At 36.5% G+C, this 13,088-nt stretch overlaps 1 protein-coding gene across 11 annotated transcripts in view; it reads right to left on the reverse strand.

The window, feature by feature from the left end:
* The window catches only part of PTPRM (protein tyrosine phosphatase, receptor type M), a 461,846-nt gene that overhangs the window by 348,830 nt on the left and 99,928 nt on the right, over positions 1 to 13,088 (reverse strand). For all 11 annotated transcript variants that reach the window (XM_017819524.1, XM_017819523.1, XM_017819522.1 and 8 more), the window contains exon 2: positions 6,507 to 6,629. In XM_017819524.1, coding sequence (XP_017675013.1) covers positions 6,507 to 6,629 — 123 coding nt within the window. The remainder of the gene's footprint in view (positions 1 to 6,506; positions 6,630 to 13,088) is intronic.

Raw genomic sequence — 13,088 nt, forward strand, 5'->3', positions numbered from 1 at the left:
CCTCATGAATACTCCAGAAAGGGAAAACAAACACAGAAGCAAAAGCCCACTTATTCAGAGTAGTTCTACTTTTAATTTAGCAGGGCAATATGAGACTAGATTCTGATGCATTTAACCAGCAGGATAGTGTCTGGCACTATGGGTGGAAGATGGTGAGGGATACTGGGTTTCCAATATATAACAGTAAAACTTTCTAATCCTAAACATTTTTGTTGTCAAGAAATCCATTGTAAACTCAGCTCCAGTGTCTAGCTTATTATGGTAGCTGCTTCTCAGCATATATGATGGCAGGTGTTAGATATAACCTCAGCAGGAGACATGTAATCACAGCAAGGTAAATGAATTAGGCTAGAGGACTTGCTTAGCACTCTGCAGCACTACATGGTGTTACACAGAATTACCCTCAGCAGTCAACTTTATCTTTCAGGTTACTCTGCGAATACTCTGTTTTAATGAGAAGTGACTTCCCAGATCTTTCATATAGCCTCTGTCTGTCCTCAACAGAAGAGGAGAGTTTCTCAAATATTAAAAAAATGCCATAATTTATTATATCATCATTTTCCAGCCAAACATCTTTAACAAATCTTTATCATCTATTGGTGGTTCTAATACAGTGTCTCCCACTTAATTCCGTGAGTTGCAGAATGTTCTGCAATTTTGTACTCAAATATGAGACAGCTGATGCAACTCGTAAGCAAACAAGAAAACTGATATCCCAAAGTTAGTTATGAACACTACAGAAACCCCACTGCTTCAAATGAAAATTTGAAATTCAGTAATCTATGTTAAGTATTACCTCACGAGCCACACTGTTCATATTCAAAATATTTTGTTCTATAAAAGAAGAAAAAAGTGTAAACTAAAAAGTCATATGTAGAGAACATCTATTACAAAAGAGTAAGGAAATCATTAGCACTAATTTGTTTGAAAGCTATTAGGCTTTTTGTATTAGCCTTTATTTGTAGGCAAAATACGTTAAAATAAATTGTCTATTTTAGGGTTAAGGAAGCCAAGAACATTGTCTGCCAGTGATTCAGAAAATGGGTTTCTGATGTTAATTAATCTTTTACTTCCCTCTGCAAGAATATTGGATGCTCAATGTTTGTAATAAACACAGAATTTGTGCCAGGTTTTGAAATCTGTAAGTCAGATCAGAAGTTACAAAAATGACTGTAAGATTCCTGTAAGTTATAACAACAAGCAATACCTCAGACATAGCTGGTGGCATATTCTGGTTTTTGAACAAACATGTTAAGTGTCCTACTCACTAAGTCTTCAGGTGTGTTTTTAAAGTAGCTAACCCCTCCAGTACTTGCATGGCAGCACAGAGGTAGCTGGGTCCCTATTCTGGCAGTTTGCTCGGTCTGATCTCCATGTTGCTCCATATTGGCAGCAACTGGTATTAATTTACACAGTTAATTGGAAACTGGCTTGAATGTGTCAACATGAACTGGAGCTGCTTTGCCAAAAGGCATGTCCTTAATGGCTGCAGCTATTACCTGGATGTGCAATAAAATGCTAAACATGCTAGTGTTCCAGGTCTAGAAAATTCTATGAAAAAATTTAACTTTAACACAGTGAGCAAGCTGCAACTCCCACACCTTGATAGAACTTTATGTTATTTCTTGATAGCATTCAAATGAATTAAAAAATATAGCTATTTAAAATAATCTGGGGGAAACAGGACTGAATAAGGAATGTACTGGATTATCTTCAATATGAATGAAAACAGAAGAAAAGCAGCCCTGCTAACATAAAACATAAATGCAATGCAGTGCTAAAAAATATTTAATGACAAAGTATTCATCACAATGGAAAATCAAAAGAACTACAACTTCACATGGTAAGACACTAGAGTTGGCTTGAACCGCACATTTGCCAACTGATCACTTTATCTGTCTTTTTAAAATGGATCACAACTCTTCTATGCACAATTAAACAACAATGTACATTTTTCACACAACTACTTCACATTCTACAATATAAAATACTCCTCTGAATCACTGTCTAGTTTATAGGACATCTGCTAGCTATGCATGTCTGGTTACTAGGTCATTTAAAACAATAATTAATATAAGCATTTTCTGCAGACGTTGCATAGGCATTGCTAAACATTATGCAACATTAGATATTCAGAATACAAATAAGCATACTAGGCCATTCAAAAAATCACATATAGCCATGAAAATCATCTATTTTCACCTCAAATAGCACAAACAGAATCCTCATCCTGGCTACGACCAGCACTATATTAAACACAGAAGGTTTCATTGCAGGAAACATCCTTTCAACGCACTGAAAGGCAGCCTGTGAAGATTTGATTTTTATTTGGATTTGAACTGTTTTAAAACGAATGAAAGGCCGATGCCAGTGACTCATTGCAAATGCAGTGACATCCCCTTAGAGATATCAGACCAACCACTGCCTTGAATAAAAATTATGCTACTGTCCTTTAGAAATCAGCTGGAACTGCGAAACACTGTGGAAAGATTTTACACAACTGAACACAGTGTTTCGTAAAAAAAAGTACATGGACATGAATAAAATTATATCCAGCAAATGACAAACAGAGCAGACTCTTGACAATATTTGTACTTTTTAACAGTAATCCATAACATTCTAATTGCATCTCTGTCAGTGATGACTTCCTGTAGCAGAATTAATACAATGCACTTAAATATCTCAAAAAAAAAAAAATCTCTTTCCATGGCATACAGTCCTTCAGGAATATACTGTTGCGGTGTGGGTAGCCCACAGGCCACAGGTCCTGCAAGAAATCCTGCCCCTGTGTGGGCTCCTCTCCATGGGCTGCAGCTTCCTTCAGGGCATCCACACCTGTTCTGGAGTGGGGTCCTTCACGGGCTGCAGGTGGATCTCTGCTGCACCATGGGCCTCCAGGGACTGCAGAGGGACAGCCTGCATCACCATGGTCTTCAACGCAGGCTGCAGGGGAATTTCTGCTCCAGTACCTGGAGCACCTCCTCCCCCTCCTTCTTCACTATCTTGGTGCCTGCAGGCCTGGTGCTCTCACATATTCTTACTCCTCTCTCTGGCAGCTGCTGCCCAGTGTTTTTTTACCCTTTCTTAAACATGCTATCCCAGAGGTGCCACCAGGACCTCAGTTGTGGCCAGTGGTGGGTCCACTGGAGACAGCTGGAATCAGATGTGTCCAACACAGGGCGGCCGCTGGCCTCTTCTTGCAGAGGCCACTCCTGCAGCCCACACCTTGCCAATAGCATAATGTACTGTTTGGGCATATTTTTCTGAAGACATCTTTATTGGACTACAACTAGAGGACTTACAGTCAACTGTAATTGTGAATGTGTGTTATATAAACACATTAATATCAAACCGCTGTAACTGTTCTGTCGGGTAATGCAAGATGGCATTAATAATGACTAAGTGTTTCTATAATTATAGTTGCGAACACTGTTATAAACACATTCTTGGAACAGAAAGACAACGAGAAAGACAGAGGCTGAGAAAAGGGAAGAGCTGCTCTTCCTACAGCATTTACTCCATCTGACTCACAGGACACTTGAAACAGAAGAGCAATGAATTAACCACTCTCATTTAATTCATATAAATATATACAGAAATACATACATGTCATTACTTTTGGGGTCTATTTAACACAATTTCAGATTAGTACTAACTCACTAAAGGCCATGTTTTTATTTATCAAGAAAATTAGAGTACTAGCACCCTATTTACTTCAGTAGTGATAACTTCATATTTCTCTGCTACAGTAACAATCCGACTTGCACGGTAAGAAACACTTTTGGAAAGTTTTTATTATTATCTTTGATATATCTCTCCAATTTTTATCTAAAACAAGATCTCTCAAAGAACTATTAATATTCAAACATGTAAATAGATAATGTGCACATTAAAGCATGCACACATATGCACGAATCTTATATGACATTTCTTTTGTCCCACTGAAATAACATATCAAGCCAAAATATTTATCTATCTGAAGTGCAGCTATGCTCTCAACAGTCTCATGTGGATTAAAATAAATCAAATGCCATAACTAGTGTGCTTCCCCTCCTGACTGCCACCAAATTATACAAAATATTATATATCGACATCAACTCACTTACTGAAGCATGTTGCCTGAAATTAGGAATGTTACATGCATTAATTTTTTTCTACTGACAAGGGAGCACTGAACTGAGAGTTCTTGTTTCAGTCTAGTATTACAACATTGTTGCATAAAGCATTTTGCTTTCAAGCCAAGAATTCCCCACAAACCATTAATCTAAGATGTTCTATTCATTATCATCTGAAGTTATTTCTTCTAAAATATGTAGCTCAGAAACTGCTGACAAACTACTTGAAACCATTTTCTAAGTGTATCACATAACCCTCTGGCTAAGGCTAACTGAAAACTAATTAAAATCATTAAGATGATGATTTGAACAAGAACAGGAAAAAACTGCTTAGATGAAATTATGAGGAAAAATTAGATACCACTTGACTGAATTGTGCCCTTAGACAACTGTTTCTCATTTGCAAAAAATGAGCATTTCTTTCCCTCTCCAAGGGGTTTTTGACCTTTTAAGGCACCAGTATCCTCAACCCTCCTCAGACTAACTCGTTCATCTTCTGACCCAAGGCTCCCAAAGCATATTTCACTTCCTTTATGGGCAGAAATAAAACTCCCCAAACCATAAATACAACTTGTTACCAAATTTAATACCTTTTTACTTGATCATCAGAACATTATTTCAGTTCTGAAAAAAAAGGCAGGAACAGAAAAAAGAAACAAGCTGTATGATATCAGATAAATAAAATTCTATATATCATTTTCCCTCTATAGAAACACCAGTCCCTAGTCTGGACTCTTGCCACTGGGAAAACAAACCAAAACATCTTCAAGCCTGTGGTCATCACAGAAGAGAACACTGATTTGGACCTCTTCTATCTGCCAAGAAGACTGAACATCACGTACCAACAACTGCCTTCACAAAACTGAAGTGTGGTAATTAATGAAATTCGGAATAGAAAGAGAATTTCCAGTGACTGAGAAAAAGAATGTATACCTTGTACGGAAAGCCAAGATGACTGATAAGCTATGTGTGTTAGCTCCAACTTGAGAAACAGTATTAAGCAGTAATGAAATAGTTCAGAAAATGTTTAGCGGTATATGCCAAGACCACTGGACAAAAGCCAGTTTAAAAAGGAATTTGAAAGAACCTCCTTTATCTGGGACAATGAACTTATCCTAGAAGGATGATCCAAGTGCCAGATAAACTGAACATTCATCTTGAAGTTGGGAGTCCTGCCTTTGCCAGAGGAAACAAGATGCTGAAGGAAGAGGTATTTCAGTTCAGCAATGAACCTCAGATAAGATGTCCACAACACAGGGCAGCATTGATAAATCTACAGTGAAGACCACTGGAAGCATTTTTGTAAGTGAAGGATACCTAAGGCCAATTGGTACACATCATATACTAATACATTTATTAGTAGACTACTGATGAGTGCATATGTTAAGGTTTTGTTTTTACAGTCACTTTGAACATTCACATTGTTTATCTCCTAATTGCCTTATTCAAAAACTAGTTCTAAGTGTTATGGGTATATTTATACTGTCACGAGGCTAATGCAGAAGTCTCACAATGCTACAATCAGTGATTTTATGTAGTGGTCTTTTTGTTTCGCCTACTTTTAGGTGACAATAGTCACAGGAGGCTCAGTCTATAAAGCCAAAGCAGATGCTGAGCTGGGCTTAAGGCAGTCATCTCCCAGGAGATGGAAATCAGTACATGGGGGAAACTCTTAACATGTCTAGTAAAAACCAGAAAAAAAAGAACAACTGGTAAATTTTAGGCTAGTGAATAGTTTAAAACCAATGGACAAATTCTACAAATTTGTGTGGGTGAAGCCCTAAAGGAATGATTGCATTAACAGAGTAAGTTTATAGTTCAGCAGAATGCAAGGGTTGTTGCTATGGAACAAGGTCTAACTGCATGCACTGCACAAAATACATTAACTAATAATATCACAAACGTCTTTTAAATGCAACAAGCACAATATCATTGAGACCCTTTGTTTTGGGATATCTCTGCTTTTTCTCCCACTTCCTTTTGTCTTTCTTTTCATAGCAGATTTTGATTAAATATCTCTTTCAATGAAAATGCCTAAGGCCATCTTTTTTATCTCTTATTAGTCCTTCTTCCTTTGAATCTCAGTAGTCCTGTCTGCCCGTTTCTAGTACTACTTCAGATTCATTTTCATGACACCATTCCGTTTTCTTTCTACCTTCCCTGATGACACGAAGTTTCTACTTCCATTTTCTAACCTTTACATTCCCCACATAACAAAAGAAAACCTTTGATTTGCAAAATACCCCTCATAAAAATCACTTGAAAGATCTGAGGATTGCAATTAACAAACAGATTTAGATGAAGCAGCACTTTAACAACAGTATTGTCAAGAAATGCTGAATAAACACGTAAGCTAACGTCAAAGAGAAACGAAGCAAAACGAAGACCAACCTGATGGCATCCCTTGACCTGAGGATGGCTTTATCGGTGTGTTCACCTGATCCCAGTTAAGATCATCATCATCTGACTGACTATAGCCACAGGAACTGAGAGGCTCATCAAAAGTACAGCATCCTGTTAAAGAAACACAAAAAGAAAAATTAAACAAGGTATGCGGATAACAGATTATGAATAGCTAATCCTAACCACTGAAACATCATTCAGTGCAGGCTGTGTCCTTTTTAAGCATCTTTTAATACAAACATTTATCTATCTATTAATCATCACTTTCTGAGAGGGCATAAAACCTTCTTGTCGTGAAAACAAAATCCCAAAGGTAAAAAAGCAGATTTAGGACCGCAGACAAATTTTCTCTTATGATGTAATCATCAGGTATCAAAAAGTAAACAGCAAAATAAAAAACAGCAAAACTCAGAATATTAAAAGATTGCAATATTAGCATTCCTTGGGATAAACAAACTATTTCATGCCTGAGGACCTTTTAAAAGAAAACCATAAAGGTGGGAACATTGGCTCCTATTGCTGTACCTTGGTTTCCAAGTAAGGGAAGGCCTAGGCGCTCCCAGGTGTGCTGCGATGCAAACAAGTACCAGCAGGGGTGGGATCAAGGCCTCTGATACAATACAGCACATCTGCTGCAAAATGTCAATCTATGCTTAGTCTCAAGCTCTTAGAAAGAAAACAGTATTATTTCCTCTTTTTTTTCCTCACTCTCTTCTAAGTAAATTAGAAAAGAATAACATGTTATAATAGCCCATTCTATCCCAGGCTGAGGTAGGGAAAAAACTAACGTCCTGAATTTAGAAGAACAGATTCTGACATCATCCACAAGAAAACAGAAAAGGTTTGCTTTTTATCCTGTGGTACAGAGGAAACTTCTCCAGCTTTTTTACATCGTTATCAGCCAACAGGAGACTAACACGGGGTTACAAAATTCTGTTTTATTTGATGTTTCACTCCAGTGAAGAATGACATCTTTCCTATTTGGGAAAATAAATATAACCCCAGTCACAGATATTTCTGTCCATATTAAAGGAAATTCTGCAGCTGTTCAAACAAAACTAAACTTTAGGGCTATTCATCATCTTTGCTATCTCTCCATAGGCACAGTAGGCTTAGCCTTGCCAAGCTGTATTAAAATAGGAAACAGACAAAATGTAGCTTTAAAAATTACTTCAAAAATCTAAATTTTCATAGAAAATGGCATTACAGAATACCTTAACAAAACGTAGAATAGAAGGCAAAATTTCATTATACCTGACAAACTTCACCTAACTGAAGTCCAGCCTTCCTAATGGCTAGTCCAGCTGTATATTTGAGATTCATGGCAAGAACTTTGCAAGCATATAATCTTCAACAGAAATTATTTTTATACACAGTCACCGAATAATTTAATTTTTTATTCTCTTAACAGTGAGAGCTTTACATTGGCCTTTCCAGACACACCATGATTGGCCTGCCCTCAGACACAGGTCATCCTGTATTAGTCTCTGTTCTAAAATATCTTTCTATAGGAAGTCTCTGTTAAGATCTAAGAGTATGAGGGAAATTGGCATCTCTGGCCACTGCTTCTTTCTGTACAAATTAAAGTGCAAAAGATTCAATTAGATAATCCAGTGGGAATAGAAAACCCATTAAAAAACTGACAACTCCAAATGCTAACATTTCACCTCAATGATAACAACATATATAAATTCTCTCTCTCCTGAAGTTAAACAAATTGAGAAATACAAGAGATTTTTATAAAGTATATTAAATAACATCTGCAACATTTCCAAAGGGAAAGCTTAGAAATTTAGGCAGTCATTTATGCATTTGTTCTAGTACTTGCATTACTTGCATAAATATTACTCCAAACTTCATAAAATATGTCACAAGCTAAGTTTCAGACATAAACACTAAACATCAACTTTCACAGGCTGTGCTTTTTATAAGGAATAACAATAAAAAACCCACAGGTGAAGCAAAAGGTAGTTTCCTTCCAAAAGTACTACAAATGATAATAGGACATAAATTTAAATACCAAATTATGCAGCGTACAATGTAGTCAAGCTTGGCAAAAAATACACACCCAAGTAAAACCTGGCATAAATCAGGGTTTACAATCCAAACCAGGACCAATGAATGTATGGAATAGTTCCCACACCTCATTACATCGTATATATCTCTAGTGTTAAGACAGAAGAGTTTAAGGTGTCTTCTCGCTCAAACCCAGAAGCCAAGCACTGCAAAATGTCCAATACTGGAAAAATGGCATGAGTTGTGATTCCAGATTGTTAGTAAAGGCTCTCTCGCTTCTCATGAATTAGGAAGATGTCAAAAATGTACATAAATAGAATGACTGTTCTACTTGTCTAGACCTCCTGTCTGTCTCACCGCTTGTTTTTCTTCATTTCTCTTGCAACTCTATAGCTATTTTTTTGTCCTTTATGTCCTTTTGCCATTTACATCCTTCAAACTTTTGCAAGTTTACAATTACTACAATTTCCTCAAAATGAGTATCTAACCTTCACATCTGCTATAGGAAGAGTTTTAAAGGAATTTCTTAACTCCTATTCCTAAGCCCTTTCCACCCACAACTAATAAGGAAAGTGCAGCAAGTATTACTATGAGTAATCAAGCTGTACAGTCACCTATCCAGAGAATCGACCAGCATACAGAAGATCTTTAACAGCACAGATGCCAAGCCATGTTTCTTTTTACAGCCAGCCATGAAGGATAAGATGAATACTAATGAAGGCTTTGCACAGCCATGACTTCTTGTAAAGTCTTTTGGAGATTAAAATGGCATATATAGTGGTTGGAAGTGGAGGCAAGCTTATAGACTGACATCTTAATGGAAAAAAACAAAACACAAAAAGAAAGCTTAGCTAAATTAGCCAAGATATAATTACTGTAAATCAAGAGTCATCTACAGGCCTAACTGTTTATGCTCTCTCCCTAAAGTTCTGACCCTCACATCTGACTCTACCACAAATAAGATGAAGTTCTTTAGAAACAGTTCATAACATTTGACAAACCTCTACATTTGCCACTTCTGAAGCCCTACTGCCTTCTTCTGCGCTTCGTCTATTTTCCAATCATGATGCCCTTACTGTACAAGGTCCCAGTTCATAAAATGTTATGGACACATGGTATCAACAAGCACTGCTAAAATCTGAGCAATTACCAGCGGTCTTTAATGTCTCTCCTCGTCACACCGTTTTGAAACGCCAGCCACTGCCAAGACAGGCAGTTGTTTATAATCAAGTAGCACACTTGAGAAATTCTGCTCATTTTTTGCTATTAGAATTGAAAATAACAATCATAATACATATTGTGTGTTACACAGTTTAATCAAGCAAAGCAACTTCCCTGCCTGTTATACTGACATCACAGTTTGGATAGCCAAACTGTATTTTAAAGGATGAATTCTGTGCTGACTGAAATATTTATAAGTAAAACAGGAGATCCATACCCCACTTAGATTCTTTGGCTTATGGAGCATTTTATAGATATTTTTAGATTCCTAAGAGGACATGAATTGACAAATGCAAAAGCTGCAACGCAGTCTATTACAGCCTGTGATTCTTTCAACTGCAATTATCCATTTAACCATCATGAATCCAGTTCAATATAACCATGTCATTGCCTAAATGTAGTCCTTTTTTGATGCTTCTATTTTTATTTGGTTAAATTACTTTAGATATTGAAAAATTTATGAGTTCAAACAAGGAATATAATTTAAGGTGAAAGCAAAACAATTACAGTAAAAGGGATAAAGAATACACTATATTTTTCCTATTGTGAATAAAGTTTTATTCAAACTACTTTGTGTTTTACAACTATGACATTTGTTATGAAGCATTCTCAAAGAATATCTTAACAAATACTAGGATAGTAAAAGACAAAATCCATTAAGTCACAAAAAATAATAGAGAAAAAAGTTCAAGTTACACTGCACACTGCTTTATTTTTGTTGGGTTTATATATTTCAAAGATCTCAGATCAATATGTACTTTCCATCAAAAAATTTGCTGCCAAGTGTACAAGTGCTAAAACTTGTTGTGTTAGTGCTAGCACTGGCAAGGAAGGTATGTGCATACCAGAACTGATGCAATGGCCCTGCTTCAGGATAAAATCAATTTTTTCTTTACAGCAAAGTCCTATGGTTTATGGTCTGCCATAGTACCATGAATCCTATTGCAGAATATGTGAACCCAGAAGATGAGTTTACTGAATTCTCCATTTTACTAGTATTCTCCTTTATCTTATTTAAAAAGTATTCTGAATTCTGCTATCTCTATATTTTCAGTTTCATACTGTGAATATGTTCATGTCAATTAACTGTTGTGTAAATAAAATGTAGCAACTCTTAGAAACAGAAATAAAGATTTTTATATCTGATCTGAAAGCTGGATATCTAGACGACATGACATATTAGGGAGTTTGGATAACACAGTGAAAGATTCATGTCCTATTAGGCAATGGATCTTTCCTTTCTGTCTATAACAAAAAAAAAAGCCTTTGCCCAAACCAACAATACACCCTTCCTCAGCCAACTGCATTCCCTCCTGTGCTCATGAACACCACTGCATCCAAAAGCAATGGACCAAGCAAATCGCCAGGACAACATACCAAGGTAAATGAAAACTAAAATAACTGAAAAACTGTGACAAACTACAATTGCTAAGCTTGCTTAAACCATGAATGAGTCAGCTTATCCCCAAGGGTTACTGCTCCAGACAATCACCCTATCTAGGCACTCTCATGACAATTAGAAAGTGATCTTAGAAACACAGCATTAGGAAAATGGGATCCTGAGCCTCTAAGCTGACAAACTATCCCATCAGAGAACAAACAACTACGCCTTTGGGGGTAGATAAGCAGTCATAAAGTGGAAAACAAAAAATCAATCCCAATTATAAACTCAATAATGGAGAAAGCAACAGTGGGAATTAATGGACAATTTTTAACATTAAAAAAAAATTAAAATCCTGCCTTTAAACTTGTGCCACAGGTCTGGTCTGCTGAATAACTTTACTATAGATTGGGTGATGACAGGAATTGCCTAATACAAAACTGTTTGCTTCCCTGAAATCAATAAATTGTTGAGCTAATAAAGCTGAAATAAAATTCAAGTTTTACTTGAGTAAACAAACTGGAGGTACATAAAAGGACGGTTTAAGGAACATATTAGAAACTGGATATAGTGGTCTGCCTGGATCTGCTTTCTGTGTAGATTCTCAGCAAAAAAAGGCTCTACCTGCCCTTTCAAAGTTGTTATAGCATTGCATGTTTAAAGGGTTTTACAGACATGCTAGCTCAGAGATAGCTAGTAAAAGAAACTCTTCTCTGTGTGCCTCCAAAGTACACACAGAGCTGCCACGTATCTGCAGTGACATACATGCACCAAATATTCTTATCCAGGCTTTACAAGCAAGCTTTCAACAGGGGGTAGTCTGTTTTAAAATGGAACATTTATTTTCTCTCAAAATATACCAAGTTTTTAGTTTCTACTAAAGGCGAGTGTTCAGAGCTCTAAATTAAATCTTGTAATCTATATTACTGGTCAGGGAGTCTGAAAACCCATGTGCTGCATAAAGTTGATCAAATTTAAAACAGTATCTACATTTTGTCATGTCTACATATGCACGGGGGTGAGAAAGAAGAGCAAAAGGAAACAGATTCTACAATTAGATAACTTCTCTGATTGTGGCTGTGCTCAGAAAGGGTTTTGAAAATGGCAGAGGATGGAAGAACTGTCTGGAAAAAATCTCATGTGCCAGAACAAAGATGATGAGGTAAAAGTATGCTTTACAACTAAGAAAGGCCAGATATTAATTCTGTCCATGAGGGAGAACAAGAGATAAAAAAAATTACACAAAAATGTACTAAGACACGCTGAAAAGGTGGTATGAGAATGCTAGAGAGTTATGAATTCATGGACACAATTTCAGCAGTATCACAGGTGATGACAGTATACAGAAAAAAAAATAATCTCAGATAAACATTTAAAGCTGTTTTTTATGAGACTTCAAAAGCTCACCACATGTTCATAAAACATTGAGAGTTGTTCTCTCTGTTCTCCCTCCACTTACCTGACAGAAACTGAATCAACACAAATGTGGTCAAAAATGTTTCAGTTTTTGTGACACAGGACACTGTAGCAAAGCTGAATTTACATATCTACCAGTTCTAACTTTCCCTGGAAACCTTCCCACATTTAGGCAAATAAAATATTTTCTAAACAATTACATTTGCCTAATAAATACTGAGAAGAATTCAAAATTTGGGTTTCTGGACATTAGTGAAAAACCCTGGAAAACGTTTCCTCTCAAAATGTGCATTTAAAGTCCTTTGAGCTATGGGACAGACACGGGAACAGACACCACTCACCAAGCCAAGACACTGAATAAGGGCTCTTAAAATAAATATCATTCATCTTATGTAAGCAAATAATATCCACACATTTGTGTCATTTTTGTGTCAGTGAATATTTATGATGCCTATGGAAAAATGGGTGCATATTCCATGAGCAAACTTATTTCTGGCATTTTTTTAATGCCAGGGTGTTTGACTTTGCAATATTAG

The sequence above is a fragment of the Lepidothrix coronata genome, unplaced genomic scaffold, assembly GCF_001604755.1.
Source record: "Lepidothrix coronata isolate B3197 unplaced genomic scaffold, Lepidothrix_coronata-1.0 Scaffold75, whole genome shotgun sequence".
Classification (NCBI taxonomy): Eukaryota; Metazoa; Chordata; class Aves; order Passeriformes; family Pipridae; genus Lepidothrix; species Lepidothrix coronata.